Here is a 20,150-nt window from a genome sequence, read left to right on the forward strand (position 1 = left end):
GGAGACTGGGGTGGTAAGGAAATTTCCTTTTTACTCTTACCTGCTGCATATTGTATCATTTGCTTATATTAACTGTTAAGACAACACAGTAATTAAATTTGAGATATGGAATATAATTCAATAACTTCTTCTTCTTTTACAAGGCATATTTGATGAGACCTTCTATAATATTTTTTGATGAAATAGATGGGTTAGCTCCAGTTCGCTCCAGCAGACAAGATCAGATTCACAGGTAATTTTTTCTAATCTGATTATGTTAGATTCTTTTCACTCCTTGACACAGTATTTAGACTTAGCGCTTGGATGAGTGCTATGAGGCTTAAAAAATGTGATCTGTGTCCTTGAAGAAGACTTTTTTCAGTTAGCCCAGGGGTCAGCAAACTTTGTACGACCTGTGGGCCAGATCTAGCATCCTGCCAATTTAGTAAATTATGCTTTATTGGAGCACAGGTGTGTTTATTCCTTTTTCTGTTATATATGGCTGCTTTGGCACTGCAAGAGCAGACAGAGTTGAGTTGTGAGAGAACGATCATAAGGCTTGCAAAACCTAAAGCACTTACTTTCTGGCTTTTTACAGAAAAAATTGCCTAATCCTGACTTAGCATAATGTTTTTAAAATTTATTGATGTCACATGTACTAATATTTTGTTCCTTTAAATGAGTAATATTTCTTGGGGTGTATGTGTGTATATCACTATTTATTTATTTGTTAATCCATGTTATGGAGATTTCATTTGCTTCTATTTTTGGCTATTATGAAGATGCTATTATGAATATTTGCATACATGTTTTTATGTGGATGTATGTTTTCATTTCTCTTGAGTAAATACTTAAGAGAGAAGTGGCTAGATCCTATGTTTGAATTGATACTGTTTTCCAAAGTAATGTATGAGAATATGGATTACTCCTCATTCTTGCTATCATTGGATATTGTTACTGTCTTTAACTTTAACCATTCTAGAGGGTGTGGATTAATTTTTGTTTTCCTGTTAACTAATAATACTGAGCATCTTTGCATGTGGTTATTGTTCAATTAGATATTTTGTTTTGTGAAATGTCTTCAAATCTTTTACCCTTTTTTTTAAAAAGAAACCAGTTTGTATGTCTTGTGTTGTAAGATTATGTACTCTAAAGACAAGTCGTTTGTCAGATGAATGTTTTGGAAATTTTTCTATTAGTTTGGCTTGCCTTTTTGCTTAATTGTGACTTTTGAAGAAGCAAAAGATTGTAATCTTGATGAAGCCCATTATATACAAATTTTTGTGTGTATATATATTTTTGTCTTGAGAATAATTGCTTAAATCAATTTGTTAGCAATTCTGTTTTCTTCTAAATATTAATATTTTTATCTTGCCCTGGATTGTATGGCTCAGTGGAATGAATAGCGGCCAGCAAACCAAAGGGTTGCTGGTTCGATTCCCAGTCAGGGTATATGCCTGGGTTGCGGGCCAGGTCCCCAGTGGTGGGAGGCGTGTGAGAGGCAAGCACACATTGGTGTTTCTCTCCCTCTCTTTCTCCCTTCCCCTCTCTCTAAAAATAAATAAATAAAAATCTTTTAAAAAATAGTTTTATATCTTAAATTTTCATTAGTGATTACATTTTTTATACCAGAAATTCAATTTATCTATTTTCTATTTATTGATTTGAGAGAGAGAGAGAGAGAGAGAGAGAGAGAGAAACATCAGTTTGTTGTTCCACTTGTTTATGCATTCATTGGTTGGTTCTTGTGTGTGCCCTGACCGAAGACTGAACCTGGAACCTTGGCATTTTGGGATCATGCTCTAACCAACTGCTTACATTTCTTACTGTGCAGATCCACAGGGTACATATTCTTTCAGCTTTTCCATGTTTGAAACAGCCTTTATGTAACCTTTAAAAAAACAGTTTTATTGAGTGGTATTTTATATATTGTAAAATCCCCTCATTTTGAATGTAAAATTCAGTGATTTTTGAAATAACTATTCCTAGTGGTACAACCATAAGAATAAATTAGTTTTAGAACATTTTTCCCCTTAAATGATCTAGCCTATCAATTTGCAGTATGTCCTTGTGTTGACCCTCAGCCAACCAGTAATATCTGTCTATACATTTGGCTTTTCTGGACATTTCAAATAAGGGGGATCGTACAATTTGTGGTCTCTTGTGTCTGTTTTTTTTTCCACTGAGTGTGATGGTTTTGAGGAACAGCTATGATTTAGCATGTGTTAGTATTTCCTTCCTTTTTATTGCTGAATAGTATTAATTGTATGGATGATACTCTGCATTGGATAGATATTTAGGTTGCTGGCATTTTGGACTATGATGAATATGCTGCTCTGAACATTCATGTGCAACTCCTTAGGTGGACATGTTTTTACCTCTTTTGGGCAGATAACCTAGGGTTGGAATTGCTTGCCTATATAGTAGTTTTATGGTTAACTTTTTGAGAAGCTTAGCTTGTATTTTTGAAGAATATTTTCTGTGGGTATAGAATTTAAGTTTTATTCTTTTTTCCCCCTTTCAGTACTTTAAAGATGTTGATCTGCTGTCTACTCCCTCATTTTGTTTTAATAAAGAGTTCTGCTGTTGTCTTTGCTTCTTTGTTATATGTCTTTTTCCTCAGACTGCTTTTAATTTTTTTCCTTCTTCGTCATTGGTTTTGTGCAGTTTGTTTAATGATGTTCCTTGGTGGAATTTTCTGATTCTTGGATTCAGCTGCTTAAGTCTGTGAACTTCTTGTTTTCATCACAATTGTAACATTTTTGGCCATTTCTTAAAATATATTTGTTGTCTTTCTTGTCCTTCTCTCTCTTCTCCTGTATCCTCTAATTAGATTTATGGTAGGTTAATTGATGCTGTCCTATAGCTCACTGACAATTTGTTAATTTTGCTTTAAACTATAATTTCTGTATTTCATTTGTGGTAGTTTTTATTACTCTGTCTTCTATGTCTAATCTTTTCTTCTTCAATGTCTAATCTGTTCTTAACCCCATTCATTATATTTTTTACATACATAGTTTTGTTTTCATCTCCAGAAGTTCTTGCAGGGTCTGTTTTGTATCTTCTATATGAAGATATAAGGAACTCTTCAACACATGGAATGTAGTTGTATTTCATTAATGTTCTTACCTGCCTATTTTAGTATCTTAGTTTTGGATTGGTTTTATTTGATTTTCCTTCTTTGTGTACCTGGCAATTTTTATTCGAAGGCAGACATTATAAATTTTAGCTTGTTGAGTATTAGATATGATATTTTAAATGAATATTCTTGAGGTTTTTTTTTTTTTTTTCTGGGACACAGTTAACTTACTTGAAAATAGTTTGATTCTCTTGAATCTTGCTTTTAAGATTTGTTATCTGTAGTACTCTTCAGTGTAGAGCTAATTATTCCCCAATAACAAAGAAGGGTTCTTCTGTGCATTACACACAATGACCCATGAATCATGAAGTTTATCAGTCTGGCTCATAGGAACTGGCAATATTCCTGGTTCTCTGTGAGTATAAAATACTGCTACTTCTGATCCTGGCTATTTTTTCCCCTGTGACTTGAGTAAATTCCTCATGTGCGCGCCACCGATCAATATTTAGCTTGTCCTTTTTTAAAAAAAAATTTATTTGCTTTTAGAGAGAGGGAAGTGAGGGGAAAGGAGCAGGAGAGAAACATCATTCAGTTACTTCTCACACGCACTCAAATGCGGTTCTGGTCTGCAACTCAGGCAAGTGTCCTGACTGGAAATTGAAATGGTGACCTTTAGGTTTGAGGGAGGACACCCAGCCCACTAAGCCACACCAGTCAGGGCCATTTAGCTTAAATCTCGAGGGACCCTGAACATATTTCCTAAGTTTGTTCTCTGTGCAATGGTCTCCTCTCTGGTACTCTTTCCTGTGGCCTCTAGTCCTTTTGGTGTCTGTGGAATCTCCGCTCTGACTCTTCCACTTAGTGGCTCCGCAGATCCCTACACCAGGATTCTGTCTTCTCTACATTGCAGCCTGGAAGTGGAAAATCATTAATTGGATCATTGTTTCCATGCTATATAATATGTGGTTTTTCTCTTGCTGCTTTCAATATTTTCTCTATGTTTGTTTTTCAACAGCTTAGCTATGATATGCCTCAGTTTAGGATTTGTATTCTGATTGGTGTTTATCGTGCATATGTCAGCAAATTTGTCTTTTTTCAGTCTTTTTTGTCTTCATTTGATTTTTTAAATCTATCTTCAGTCTTCATTTCTTCCTTTGTCATTCTCTTTTGCTGTTTTGTCCAGCCAATACATTTTTTATTTCAGAAATTATATGTTTTAGTTGTAGAACTTATATTTAATTCTTTTTCATTATTTATATTTTCTACTGTAATTTTCATGCATTTAAACATTTTGTGTTCATCAAGAGTAGTTAGTTAATAGTTCCTTTAAAATCTTTTTGTATTAGTTTCATCATCTGGTTCACCTCACTTTTAGGCCTGCTTGATTTTCTTTTCTCTTGAAAATATGCTCTGTTTTGGTTCTTTATTTGTTGGCAGTTTCAGATTTCATCCTGGACTTTAAAAGGGAAGGGAGGGAGAAAGAGAGGGAGAGAAACATCGATTGGTTGCTTCTTGTAGGTGCCCTGACCAGGAACCACATCCTGACCCAGGACTGAACCCATAACCTAGGCAGGTACCCTGACCAGGAATTGAACTGGCAACCTTTTGCTTCGCTGGATGGTGCCCAACTAACTGAGCCACACAGATCAAGGCATACCCTGGGCATTATTAATGTTAGCTTGTAGAGGCTGTGGATTCTATTGTTTTTCTTTTATGAGTAGTATTTCCTTAGTTTTAGCACATAATTTTCTGTTTTAGGCTTGAAATGCAGACTGTTTCTTGACTGGCAGTTTTGGTTTCCTTTCAGATCTTTTGTCTTTTGCCTCATCTTTTGAGTTTTCTGTGCCCTTCTTAGGGATCATTCAGAGATGTGGGTAGAGTTTAGGGATGTCCTTACTGGCTCTTGCCCTTGTGGAATCCCCCACATTCTGTAGTGTTAATGGTTTTCTACTTTCTGAACTCTCGGACTGGAAAGTTAAGGGATTTCCCCACATAATTTTCCTCTCCCACCTCACTTAGCTTCACGCTAAATGCCAAAGAGAGAGGAACTTGCTTGCTGTATGTCTCACTTTCTCCAAATGACTGTGAACTCTCACCAGACTCTGTCTGTCCCTGTTTACTCACTAGGTATTTCAGGTATATGCTTATGTATTATGTACAGTTTAATAGTACTTAATGGTGTACCTCACACATGTATATGTAACATGGGTGAAATGTGAAGACTTTATGCTATGTGAAATAAGCCAGAGATAATATGTCATATATTGTACTATTTTAGTTATATAAAATGTTCAGAAGAGTCAAATTCATAAAATGGTATAAAAATATATCAAGTACATATTAACAGAAAGATGCTGTAGCTATATCAGTATTAAACAAAATAGACTATAAGGCAAAAAGCATTATTATACATATAAAGAGGAGCAATTTATAATAATAAAAATATCAACTTATTAGGATTGTGATAATTTAAAATTTGTTATATAGTTATTAACTTTCCTAACTATATAAAACAAAAAAGGATAGAACTGTAAAGATTCAAATTGATAATCATTATGAGAGATATCACATACCCCTCAGTAACTGACAGACCAAATGAGCAAAAAAAAGTTAATGCTCTATAGATTATTTGAACAACCATATTTTATGAATCTGATCTACTGGGCACACTTATCTAAGACAAATAAATAATGAACACTTTTTAAACATATACAGCATGTACAAAAACTGATCTTACGTTATGCCTTAAATTACAACTAATTTCCAAAATTTAGTCATATACAGAATTCAAGAAACAAATAACTAAAAGATAAGTAGGGAATTTTATGTTTGTTATTAAGAACTATTACTGCTCTGCTCTGGCTGGTGTAGTTCAGTGGATTGAACACTGGCCTGCGAAACCAAAGGTCTCTGGTTCGATTGCCAGTCAGGGCATATTGCCTGGGTTGTGGGCCCGGTCCCCAGGTGGGGGCATGTGAGAGGCAACCCATCAATATATCTCTTTCACATGATGTTTCTCTCCCTCACTTTCTCCCTCCCTTCCCCTCTCTCTAAAAATAAATAAATAAAATTTAAAAAGAACTATGGCTCTAATGCTGAATAACCTATGTTACTAATAAAACAAAAAAAATTCTAACTAACCATGTGTGAACTGCAAACAAATCCATACAGAAATATCAAGAAATCCTAAATTTGCTTCTTTGAAAAAACTAATAAAATTGATAAACCCTTTAGCCATAAACTGTTATTAAGCCAACAATTTGGTGAACCTCAGAATAATTATGTTGAGTGAAAAAATGCAGAGGGAAAAGAGTATTTATTGAATGATCCATAAATATAAAATTTTAGGTAATGCAAACTAATCTGTAGTGAGAGAACACAGATCAGTGGTTGACTAGGGATTGGTAGAGGTTAAGGAGGAGCAGTAGGGATTGGTTACAAAGGGACATGAGGAAGAGCATGATGGACATGTTACTTATTGATTGTGGTAATAGTTTCACAGTTATATGTCACTACACACTTCAAAACTTACCAAATTATATACTTTAAATATGGTTAGTGCATTATATGCCAGTTATATCTTCAAAAGACTTCTTAAAAACCTGTTTTGAACAGGATGAGAGTTGATTGGAACACAGTTTATTTTTGATCATTGTTATAAAAAGCGTAAACAGAACGGCAATGCATGATATCCAGGAAAATATAAAAAGGATAATATATTATGACCAAATTGATTTTATTTCAAATATGCAAGGTTTGTTTAACTGAGAAAAATCAAGTAAGGTAAATTCATCACATTATCATATTAGCGAAAAATTATATGACCATCTCAATAAATGTGGAGGAAATATTGCATAAAGTTTAATATTTGTTAATGATAAGATCCCTCATCTTAGAGTTCAAGGACTGTAAGTGTACTTCCTTAAAATTATTTGTAAAAAACCTATAACTACATACTTAATTTTTTAAACACATTTGCAGCTTTTATTTTATTTTTATTTAACCCTTATCTGTTCAAAATCACAACTTTTTTTGTGGAAACTTGATTAAATGATTCTGAAATTTATTTGGAAATACAAAGTGTAAGAATAGTGAAGACATAGTTGGAAGAACAATGTGGAAGGAGTTGCTTTACTGGTTATTAAGGCTTCTTAGGGTTAAGATATTTTGTTATTGATGGGAGACTGTACACATAAGACCAGCGATTTTCAACTTTTTCATCTCATGGCCCACATAAACTACTAAAATTTTGTGGCACACCAAAAAAAAATGTTTTTTGCTGATATGACAAAAATAGTAAGCATAATTTTGATTCATTCACACCGAACAGCTTTTGTGTTGGCTATTGTCATTTTTTTGAAATTTGACAATCTATGGGCAAAGAGGTCAGTGCCCCTGACTAGGTAGTCAGGTATTGCATGTTTTAAAATTTCTTGCAGCACACTGGTTGAAAATCACTGAAATAGACTAAGGGAACAGAGCCTAGTGCTATATATATAAATCCACACATATTTGCATACTTGATTTACAATAAAACAGGCAGTGCAGTGCTATTGGGAAAGGATGACCTTTTTAATAAATGACCCTGGGAATATTGGGTCTCTTTTTGGGGAAAAAAATAAAACTGAATTCTTCACACCATATTAAACAATTCTACTTGGACTTTTAGATCTGTGTTTGAAAGATAATACAAATGCTTTTAGAAGATAATGTAAAAGAAAGGGTTTGGGCAGGCAAGTAGACCTCAAATATAGTATTAAGTAGTTTGGATTTTAAACATAATAGGGGTATTAAAGAATTTTGATCCAAGTCCTGGGAAATAAATTGTTTAAAATAAAGACAACTTTTGATAGAATTTAAGCTAGGGTGTAATTCTCTTTCTGGCCATGTTTGAGACTTTGTCTTCTGATAACCCTTGTACAAAACACTTAAAAGTGTCGACAAATTCTAACAAACATTTGAAATGCCTCACATTGACTGGAAGATACTAAGGAAAAGTTTCAGGTTAAATGCTTAATGATGCTTATTTTTATCCCTTATATCGAGTGCGGCACTTATGGCAGCAATATTCAGTTATTCAATAGAAGAGAATAAGCACAAATCCTCCCTGTGCATGTATACCAGCTCTCTAGCATTTTGGTTTCATTTATGGGTTTGGGAAACACAGGTAGAGCAGTTAGTCTATTTAGGAATGAGAATGATTTTTTTTTTTTAACATGTTGAACATGTTGGGGAAGTTATTTCAGGCTAGTGTTAGCAGTAAAAATAAAGGGATAGAAGTGAGAACAGTTGGAAAACACTAACACCATTATTACTAGAACTGTGGTTTATGTTACAATTAGACATGAAACATTTCTATTCAGTAATGTTTAAAGTCATAGTTTAAAAATCTAAAATGTGCACAAAATGATTTTGAATAGAACTTTGTTAAAATGGTAGCTATTCTACAGAAATTTTCTATTAGGAAATCTAAACATAATATATATTAGCAGACATTACCCCTTCAAGATTGCTATTAAAAAACTGATATATTTCTTTTCCTTAAAAACAGCTTTACTGAACTACTGTTCCTATATACAGTTCACTCATTTAACTGTATGATTTAGGGGCTTTCAGTGTATTTACAAAATTGTGTAACCATTACCATAATCAATTATTGAACATTTTCATTTTCCCAGAAAGAAACCTTATATCCTTTAGCCATCACCCTCTGACCCCCTGCTTATACCCCACCAAGCCCTAGACAACCAGTAACGTACTTTGAGTTTCTATAGATGTGCCCATTTTTGACTTTTTACATAAATGGAATCATACAGTTTTTGGACTTTTATGGCTGGCTTCCTTCAATTAACACAGTGTTTTCAAGATTCATCTATGTTGTAGTATCTATCAGTACTTCATTTATTTTTATTGACAAATAATATTCTATTGTATGGATATGCCACATTTTATTTAACTGTTTATCCATTTGATGAATATTGAGCTGTTTTGACTTTTTGGCTCTTAAATATAACGCTACTATGAATGTTTGTGTACAAATTTTTTGTGGGCATTGCTGGATCATGTGGTAACCCTATGTTTAGTAGTTGAACGAACTGTCAGACTGTTTTCCAAAGAAGCACAACATTTTACAAGCAGGGCATGATTGTTCCATTTTCTTCACATTCTCATCTGCACTTGTTGTTATCTTTTTTTTTTTTTTTTTTTTAAAATTACAACCATGCTAGTGATTTTAAAGTGGTACCTCTTTGGTTTTGATTTGGATATCACTAATGACTAATGATGGGCCCTTTGCCTATCTACGGTGGAGAAATGTCTATATAAATCTTTTATTTAAAAAAAAGTTTTTAAAATTACATTTTATTAATTATGCTATTACAGTTGTCCCAATTTTTTCTCTTTTGCCTACCCTTCCACCCAGCACCCCCCACTCTCTCAGGATATACCCATGCCATTGTTCATGTCCATGGGTCATGTGTAGGTTCTTTGGCTACTCTGTTTCCTATACTGTACTTTACATCCCCATGGCTATTTTGTAACTACCTATTTGTACTTCTTAATCCTTGCACCTCTTCACCCATTCCCCCACACCCCTTGCATCTGGCAACCATCAAAGCTCTCTTTGTATCCATGATTCTGTCACTGTTCTTGTTTCTTTAGTTTGTTTTTAGTTTCAGTTATTGATAGATATGTATTTATTGCCATTTTATTGTTCATAGTTTTGATCTTCTTTTCTTAAATAAGTTCCTTTAACATTTCATATAATAATGGTTTGGTGATAGTGAACTCCTTTAGCTTTTTCTTGTCTGGGAAGCTCTTTATCTGTCCTTCCATTCTAAAAGATAGCTTTGCTGGGTAGAGCAATCTTGGCTGTAGGTCCTCTGCTTTTCATGACTTTGAATATTTCTTGCCAACCCCTTCTAGCCTGCAAAATTTCTTTTGAGAAATAAGCTGAGGGTCATATGGGAACTCCCTTGTAGATATCTGCTTTTCTCTTGCTGCTTTTAAGGTTCCCTTTTTATCTTTAAGCTTTGGCATGTTAATTATGCTGGGTCTTGGAGTGGGCCTCTTTGCATCCATCTTGTTTGGGCCTCTCTATGCTTCCTGGACTTTCATGTCTTATTTCCTTCACCAAATTAGGGAAGTTTTCTTTCATTATTTTTTCAAATAGATTTCCAGTTTCTTGCTCTTTCTCTTTTCCTTCTGGCACTCCTGTGATGCAAATGTTGGAATTCTTGAAGTCTTCTAAGAGGCTGGTTACACTATCCTTGTTTTTTTTGGATTATTTTTTCTTGTTCTGATTGGTTGTTTTTTGCTTCCCTGTGTTCCAAATCATTGATTCAACTCTCAGCTTCATCCACTCTACTGTTGCTTCCCTGTAAATTGTTCTTTATTTCAGTCAGTGAATCCTTTGTTTCTGACTGGATCGTTTTTTACGCTGTTGAGGTCCTCACTAAGTTCCTTGAGCATCCTTATTACCAGTGTTTAGAACTCCGCATCTGATAAATTGGTTATTTCTATTTCGTTTAGCTCTTTTTCTGGAGTTTTGATCTTTTCTTTCATTTGGGCCATGTTTGTCTCCTCATTTTTGGCAGCCTCCCTGTGTTTGTTTCTATGTATTAGGTAGAGCTTCTGTAACTCCCTGGCTTGGTAGTATGGCCTAATGTAGTAGGTGTCCTGTAGGATCCTGTGGCACAGCATTTCCTATCACCCAAGCTCATTATTCAAGGTGCACCCTTTGTGTGGCCTGAATACATCTTCCTCTTAATAGTTGAGCCTTGATTGCTGTTGGCAGGTCAGTGGTAGGGATTTACCCAGGCCAGTGAGCTGCAAGGGCTGGCATGATCACTCTCTACTAGCCTTCTCCTCCATGGTGATCAGCTGTGCGGGGGCAGGGTGGTGGTGCTCCAGCATGGTCTGTAGCTGTCCACTGGGTGCAAGGCCCTGGGATTTCCCTGCTGGTGTAAGGCAAGGTCAGCCCCCACCTGTATTTTGCCCTTGGCCCCCCTGCCTGAGCTACAAAGCAATCTGACATGGCTGCTACTTGTGCTGGGCTTAGAGATTCCCAGGTAAAGCCAAGCTATGAATATATGCCTGTTACTGCTAGTGCCAGGCCTGGGGCTACTTTGCAAGTGGTATGGGGGTTGGGGGCTCACTGAGACTGGCTGTTGCTTGTTTGAGAGGATTTAGGATGTTGTCAAGCATGAGCCAAGACCAGCCATTCATGGGAAAAGCGGCTAGGGTGGGCCCATAAGCTGTGTGGGATGGAGTCTCTGGGGATCTCCAAGGTGGCACAAACAGTGTTAGCCAGGTTGATGGAGTCTTAGTTATGGCACCAGCCTGCTGGCTGTCTGGCTCTGTCAGTGGGGTTGGGGGATTCAGAAAATGTACAATGGTATCTGCCTGCCTTTCTGTCTGAGAGAAAGCTGTCTCCCAGCTCCTGCCTTGATGCCAAACACTTCAGTTCCTCCCTTTATGCCACTGGTGCCTTTCAAGCTGCTAGTCTGGTGTTAGAGCTCAGAGGGAGTGAGTCTGAGTAAGTCTGTTTGTGGGTTCTTTAAGGGGCACTGCTTGGAAGTCCAGAATTTTCTCCGATTGACTCAATCCCTGCTGGTTTTTATAGCCAGAAGTTATGGGGACCTAACTTCCTGGCACTGGAACCCTGGGCTGGGCAGCCTGGGGTGGGGCTGGGACTCCTCACTGCAGAGATACTTCTGAATTTTTATCCACTACACGTGGATATGGGACCAGGCTGCTTGTGTCTCCTCCTTTCCTACCAGTCTAGATGGATGTGGTTTCTTTGGTTCTGTAGTTGTCAGACTTCCATTCAACTTGATTTCTGGCAGTTCTGTGTGATGGTTGTTTTCTATTTTATTTGTAATTTTGATGGGTTTATGAGGAGGTGAGCCATGTTAACCTATGTCACTATCTTGACAGGAAGTCCTTGACTGCTTTTAAATTAGGTTATTTTCTTTTATTGTTGAGTTGTAAATGTTCTTTATATATTCTAGACTCTAAACCCTTATTAAATTTATAATTTGCAGGTATTTTCTCCTGTTCTTAAGGTTGCCTTTTCAGTTTCTTCACAGTGCACCTTTGAAGCAGAAAAACTTCTAATTTTGATGCAGCCCACTTTATCTTTTTTTTGGTGTGGTGGTGGTTTAGGTGTCTAGTAATGTGTTGTTTGAGTACTTTTGAAAATGATTTCTGTATATTATTTGATTTTGCATTAAGATCTATTCATGCTATAATTTTATAAGCATCATAAGACTGATAAGAGTTAGTATAAAATAACAGTTTTTACAAATTTTTCTTTTTTTAATTTTGTCTGAAAATTTTCTTACAGTTCCATTGTGTCAACCCTTCTTGCTCTTATGGATGGATTAGACAACAGGGGTGAAATTGTTGTTATTGGTGCTACAAACAGACTTGATTCTATAGATCCTGCTCTCAGGAGACCTGGTCGTTTTGACAGAGAATTCCTTTTCAACTTGCCAGATCAAAAGGTAAGAGTTTCTGTTTTTGTTATATTAAGATATATTTGTGATTCAATTATGAAACATATATCAACTTTGAGAGTGGTGTTTTATGAATTTTCATTTTTAAAAATTTTATTATGGGATAGCATAGTTACTTATTTTTAAAAATCTTGTGATTATTAAATCAGTCTTTTTATATTAACTGTTATCAGAAGTTTATGATTTTTAGGGAATAAGAAGAAAACCCTTGATTAGGTTACTCTGGATGCTTACTTACTCTTTTCATTAGTTCTCCAGATTGTAGTAATTATCTTGTATGGCAGGTATATGTCTCTAGTTAGCCAAAGTAGCTTTGTTCCAATAAAAATAACATTTGTAGTATCTTGGTCAGTTTATATATAAGAGCCCAATATGCAGATTTTCCTAGAAATGACCATAACATGTTTAATTAAAAGCAGCATGCTATTCATTGTAGTGTAGTTTTCAAAATAAATGTGTAATTAAAACAGGACAGTGTGTATTCACTGAGTATGCAAAATATTATATAATATATTATGCAAAGTTCTTTTTTCTTAATTCTACTTGAAATCGGTATTGTTTTGGTTTGACCAATTGAATCATTGACTCTTTCTTCAATAGGAACTTAAGTTAGAGAGGGGGAGACGGATGAAGAGGAGATAGTATATGTGGCAATGCTTCCCATGTAATTTAACATAAGGAATAAACCTAATTGGAACATTTATAACATATAGCTATACAAGTTTAAACTAAAGAAAGCTGAGAAGATACCATACATGAATACACACACACACACACACACACACACACACACTCTCTCTCTCTCTCACATTGTTATATGGTTTTGATTTTAGTTTTCTATATAAAATTCTTGGTTGATATACATAGATGTGAAAGACAGTTATTAGGACAGTACAGAAGGCTATAGGGAAATGAAGGCAATGTCTGTACTGTATAGGGCAGTTAATACCTCAATTTGATGTCAGTTTGTACAACCACTAATAGTTGTCTCATTTTTGGATTAGCAATCAAATTTATATGCTTTAATTGGCTCCAGGTTTACATACCTTTATCAGGATAGGAAACATAGCATATACAGTAACATTTCCATTATCCAAGTGGAGCTACCAATGCATAGAGGTGTGCTTAGTTGTAGGAGACAAAACTGAAGTGGATGCAGTCTACTTGAGCATGGGGGAACATCAGCTATCTTGTTTGGGATATCTTACAACAGTCCAGGATTATTTTTTAGGCTCTACCAACATATGGGAAATGTATTTAGTTCTAATGGACACAGCAGTCTTCATTTCAGCACACGAAAGCCATTGTCTTGATTTCCCAGTTGCCTTCTATCTTGTCCTAGTTACGTAGGTCTCAGGTTCTGTATGCCAATCACTGTCCTCACAATTAAGAAATTTAACAATAAACAAGGTCTAGAACAGCACTGGCCAATTGGATTTTCTGTTACGAGAGAAACGTTCTTTCTGCATTATCTATTGAATGATGTCCAGTATGATAGCCACTAGCCACGTGTGGCTGTTGGATACTTGAAATGTAGTTAGTGTGACTAAGGAACTGAATTTTAAATTTTATTTAATTAAAAATTTTAAATAAAATAGCATCATGTTTAGCTAGTGGTACACTTTATTGTACAGTATGGATCTCGAGCGTAGTTTTCTACATTCATTTTAACTGCCTGTGTTTTAAGAAAACTGTGCTGTGAGATGTAAACCTAAAGTCATTTTTCTGTTCTGCGTCTTTGGAAAAGGCCTGGACTGGCTGTTCACCTTTTTTCCTTAGATAATATTTAAGGTCATGAGACTAGATGAGATCACCAAGTCCTTTGTCTTTAGGAACAGTCAGTGAGGTAAGAGGAAAACTAGGAGAGTGGGATTTTGGAAGCCAAGTGAAGAAAGTACATCAATGAGGAGGGTGTGATTTAACAGTGTTGTTAAATTAAATCAGGTGATGACAGAAAATTAACTGTCATATTTATTATTATGTAGGTCATTGGTGAGCTGATGGAAGAAATTTCAATTAGTGGTAGATGCAATAAAGCTTGACTGGAATATGATTATTTTAAAAGAGAATAGAGGGGAGGAATTAGAGATAGTGAATGAAGATATGTTTATCAAGGAGTTTTGCTGAAAAAGGACACAAAGAATTGAGGTGATAGATGTTGAGGGAATTGGAGGCAAGAGATCTTTTGTTATTTTTAAGATGGGAGTAGAAAAAGGAGATTGAAAATTTAAATAAAGAAAGACATTTTGGTGTTGAAATTGAGAAAGAATGACCAGGGTGTATCCTTAATAGGCAAGAGTGGGGGTAGGATTTAGTGAGTAGCGAGAGTGACTTTAGATTGGAATTGCATGTTCATATGTGATAATAGGGTGGAGACAGAATATTGTGGGTACACATGCTGGCAGGTGGACTTACTTGGTGTGGGTGTCTTTGGAAGTTTTCTTCTGATTGCTTCAATTAGTGAATTACAAAGCAAGGTCTGAATGAGAAACTGAGCCCAAATATGCAAACTGTGAGCTAGTCTCTTAGGAGATAGGCCTAATTAGTGGCCTAGGGAAGGATTAAGGAAAGTTTCAAGGATGCATTTGGGCCATTAATAATTTAAAGTGATAACAGTCAGTGTTTCGTATTAGTCTTGTAGTTTGGGCAATGGAATATTATGATTCTTGCTATATGACCAAGAAAAAATTTAAAAAAAGGAAAAGTAAGTGTTGGTTTCAAATTGTAATAATTTTGTTAACTCTTAGTGTAAAAGAGCACATATCTCCTTTATGCAGTAATGCTTCTTAATTTCTTGTTTTTCTCTCCTCTATTATCATCATCAACATTATAATTATTGTTATAATGGTTAAGTGTGTGTTTATGAATCCTTAAGAATGAGGGGCTTGAATTTGCCTTTTATTCTTAGTAGAAGAGGCTCCTTTTCTATTGGGGGAAGCCATATGCCTTATTCTTCTGTATGCAGTATAGAATAAGGTACATAGTGAAACATTTCTTGACTTAAATATTTTTTTTTCTTCATTCTGTTTCTTGCCTGTACAATAAAGAAAGGAGACTGATTATATAGAGAAAGAGCAAGGCACTTAAATGTCTTAGAGATCTTACAATAACTCTGACCTTAGGTAATTAATGTTATTTCTCTAAATCTTTACTTATTTTGTGAATGAGAAGAATAGATCACCCTGGCTGGAGTGGCTCAGTGGATTGAGCATCAGCCTGCGAACCAAGTGGTTGCTGGTTTGATTCCCAGTCAGGGCATATGCCTGGGTTGTGGGCCAGATGCCCAGCTTGGGGCATGTGAGGGACAACCAATCAATATTTCCCTCCCTTTCTTTCTCTCTCCTTTCCCCTGTCTTTAAAAATAAATAAATAAAACCTTAAAAAATAAATTAAAAATATAAGAGTAGATCTTTTCTGAGGTATCATCTCACTTAATTTTTTTTATGTGTTTCTTGTTCTCTAAGGGTCTTGTATAAGTTGTGCCTGTGATATTAGTGAACTCTATATAGATCCTTAATGTCATAGTTTAGAATCTGTAAGCTTGTAGGATATTTCTTGGACCTTGACTTTCTAGTATCTGTTTAAGATACTTCAAGTTGGAAGAAAATAAATATCACGTCATCACTTTATTTTTGGTAGCTGAACACCTAACGTAGAACTTGGAATTGAAGGAATAGCTATTGATTCCAGCTTTTGTTTACATTTTGAGCAAGATTTTCCTGGACAACTTGAAAGTTGTTCTTTTTGTTTTGGGTGCAGGAATCCAAATTCCTTATCAAGCCAGTAAGATTAAAATCTTGGTTATATTTGTTTGTTTGTTTTTTTTCTTTTAATAGTCTCAAGAAGCTCAAGTAGTAGTGTTGAGGGAACACATGTATTCAAGTTTTTCCTCTGAAAGAAGGCAAATGTGAAAAAAATATTTCTGATATCACCATTCATGGTGGTGGTACCAGCTGATTATAGATTTTTATTCTTAAGTGTTTTTTTACTGTGGGAGAGAAAAGATGTTAAAAGTTTTGATAATACTATTTTGAAAAAATCATAGTAAAATTGCTTAAACCTTTGATTTTTTTTTCAATGAATTCCATTGATATTTACCTTGTTATATATAAATGCTGTTGACCAAACACAAGGAATCAGGAGGCTTCGGCTAGAAATGAATGGCAAAGATTTATTCCAGGGTCCTACGATATGCGAATCAGAAATACAACTAGGCGTATACCCAGAGTGTTCCGAAGAAGAAAGAAAAGCTGAGAGTTCTCAATGTAAAAACTACATTCTTGAGAAGAATCAGTCTTGCATTTTTAGCTCTCGGATTGGCCTAAGATGGTAATCTTCCAGTTGTCAAATGGTGTGGATAATGGGTATCAAGTGGTCTGAACTTGTGAACAGTTTCCTCGTGCCTCAGCCTACTTGATCTTAGTAATTTAGCAGCTTGACTATAGTGACTCTATTTTATTTCTTCATTATTTTCTCAATGACAAAGCATCAACTAACACAGGATAATATTGTGCATTATATTTCATTAGTTAATTGAAAACTTTTGACTTCAAACTTCTTTAAATTACTTGTTGTTTAGCTCATTGTCAGTCAATACTTTATGCGTATGATAGAATCAGAGCTTCTGTGAAAGCTAGAAAGTTTGTCTAAAAGTTACGATTATTATAACACATTAAAGTTTCTTGTTCCCATGTTTTCAAATAGTCAAAATGATGTGGTGGAAAAGTAAAGTTTAGTTTTGAAATCTGTCTAGTCCTACGTCAGTCACTTAGTCATACGTGCTGCTAGTCAAGGGTCAAGTTCCTTCACCTCTCAGAATATTAAATGTCTTAGTTTGTGAAGTAGAGACATGATCTCTACTACATAGTCATAGAGTTATTATGGGAATCAGAGTTGATGCAAATGCCAAGATGTTTAAATTTTTTAAAAATAAACATTTGCTTTTCTGAGGTATTGTTAGACCATAATTTGTGCCAGAAAAAAATATTTGAGGGGCTGATATATTTTATTTATATATTTTATTTACTTGTACTTTTTTTTAAAGACAAGAAATTTATTTACCTGTGTTTTTCTTTTCAGGCAAGAAAACACATACTACAGATTCATACCAGGGACTGGAATCCAAAATTGTCAGATGCTTTTTTAGGTGAATTGGCTGAAAAATGCGTTGGTGAGTGCTACTATTTGAATTCTTTGATTGTCATTGTTTGCTCTGTCCTTTCCCCTTATGTTTGGAATGTAAATGAGTATAGTTATGTCTTTGTGCAATAGATGGCTCTATCTATAAATGTAAAAATTATTTTAAACATTTTACTTGAGGTTTGAACACTTCTAAATTAGGATTTTAGCTGCCATTAGGTGATTGACTAACAAATCTCAATAGTAATATTCCTTTCAGTGAATGCTGGTTTTCCAAAATGTTACTACAGTGTTTCCTTTTAGGAATTATTCCCCTTTCAGAAATTTTACTAAGAAAAGTAAGTGTAAACTGGAAAGATAAAGGTTCATATCTAAGGCAGGACTGTGTAGTCTTTTACTTCGCAGATTACATGATGGACCATCTTCATGAAGTTGAGTGAGAGGAGTCTTCAGAGAACATATTTAATGGCATCTGCTAGTGTTTTCCCCAAATACAAAACTGTCCAATTTAATGTTAAGTTATTCACAGAGTGGAAGATCTCCCCACAGAGTGAATGAATACTACAGTCTTAAAAGGGTGTGGTGAGAGTATTTTACATACATGACCATACATAGGACATGTACTTCAGGGGTTTTGGCTCTAATTGGGTCTGAAATAAAATGAATGCATATTAAAGCAATCAACTATACACATATGTATTTTTTCCTTCATTCTTTCTTCATCTTTTGTCAATTTTCCTCTGATTTTCTCAAAAATAAAAATTAAAAGATCTCTCTCCATGAACTTTTAAAACATTATGAAGAAATCCCGAAAATAACTCCACTAACAATTAACAGCCTATTTAGAAAAACTTTAAAGTTACCAAAACCAAAAAGAACAACCCTAGTGAAAAAAAAATCATTATGATCCACCATCAAATAATTAAAACTTAAATAGAACATTAGTCCATTCAGTTAGCTACATCCGAATTATCCTCTTCATCCACAGGGACCTCCATCTCCGAAGCAGCATCTCTCAGCTTTTGAACCTCAAAGACCTCGACATCTTCTGGTGAGGAGAAAACGTAAATCTCTCCAGCACTACTCCAGTTTAAGCTTTGCCTGGTATCAGAGAGCATGCGCCAAACCCATTTCATGTACATTTGGCTTGACCTTCACAAAGCCCTGTGCTGCTTTATGGGAGAGGGTGGTATTTGGTGCAGAATCCAGTCTTTTTCCATTTTGAAATTTGACCCCTTTTATTTCATGCTATTTTTATGATATTATATTAGAATTCAGAGCAGACTGGGAAGTCTCTGTAGATTCTTCTGTGAATTTAATCACAGAATGATCCTTAACTGAAATAAACAGAAGTCTACAAATAGTTTTGGAAATTCCCTAAAACATAGATACTTTAAAATTACTTTCTATTACCTTATCTACCATGTGAAGTATTATATACTCTAATTCTTCATTCTAAATATTAGAATCTTAGTTTCCTTTTTCATTCCCATATACTACTACATATCATTTTTTCAAGTGATTTATTTTAGCTTTTAGTCAGTTTATTAAGTTAAAAAAATTTTAAGACATAATTTCTTATAGGACTGAAAAAATTCTCTTGCCTTTTCTGGGGTGGTGGCAGTAGTGGTTTAGAATCTGCTTATATTTACACCATTTTTTTCTTGGAGAAAGACATAAAAAGTCCATTATAATTTTTAGATTATTTTTGATTTGTGACATTTATTCCATTAAAAAAACCAATCCACATGAAAAAAATTAAATGCAGGTCTTCATACAGGAATGAAATAGTAATAAATTTTAAATTCATCATGAACTTATCATTTTTTGTATCCCAAACATGTTTTAACCTGTATGGGTTCAGTTTGTGTCTAACAAAGAATATGCAGTCTTGATGAACATCTGCAAAGATAGCTACCTCTTGTTAGAGGTTATGGATTTGGTAACTTTTACCTTTAAATAAATTCCTAAGTGCTTGGAGATGTTTGCCTGTGTGATAGGTGTGATTTTTAAGTTGTGTTTAAATAATTTTGGTATCCAGAACATGTGCACACATAGTAGGAGCTTATGTTTAACGAGGGGCTTAATCCTAATCATCTTTCTATATTTGTTTTCACTCAGAGGGCCAAAACAAACGAAAGTGTATCATTGAGCCATCTATCCTTTGAGCTTTCATTCTGTTTGATATTTTACTTAAAGCATAACTTATAAAATTTTATTACTGCCTATTTCTAGTCTATAACCTCTTTGAATAGCTTATATTTTCAGTTTTAGACAAATGTCCATCTTAATAGCAGTATTTAAAAATGCTTTTTCTTTGGTATCTAGATATTTGGGTTCATCAGAGTATTAGAATTGTAATTGTAGAATTAGTATGGTTATGGAATTCATGTTGGGTTTTTTCCTTTACATCAGCTTTTAACTTTCAAAAGGCA

General features: G+C 34.7%; 1 protein-coding gene across 1 annotated transcript in view; it reads left to right on the forward strand.

Moving 5' to 3' along the window:
- ATAD2B (ATPase family AAA domain containing 2B) overlaps window positions 1-20,150 on the forward strand; it is a 125,638-nt gene that overhangs the window by 42,026 nt on the left and 63,462 nt on the right. The window contains exons 13-15 of the mRNA XM_054569170.1: window positions 144-232; window positions 12,405-12,564; window positions 17,656-17,746. Of these exons, the coding sequence (XP_054425145.1) occupies window positions 144-232; window positions 12,405-12,564; window positions 17,656-17,746 (340 nt within the window). The remainder of the gene's footprint in view (window positions 1-143; window positions 233-12,404; window positions 12,565-17,655; window positions 17,747-20,150) is intronic.

This window comes from Pteronotus mesoamericanus, unplaced genomic scaffold (assembly GCF_021234165.1).
Source record: "Pteronotus mesoamericanus isolate MK-2021 breed Mesoamerican mustached bat unplaced genomic scaffold, CSHL_Meso_final contig_101, whole genome shotgun sequence".
NCBI lineage: Eukaryota > Metazoa > Chordata > Mammalia > Chiroptera > Mormoopidae > Pteronotus > Pteronotus mesoamericanus.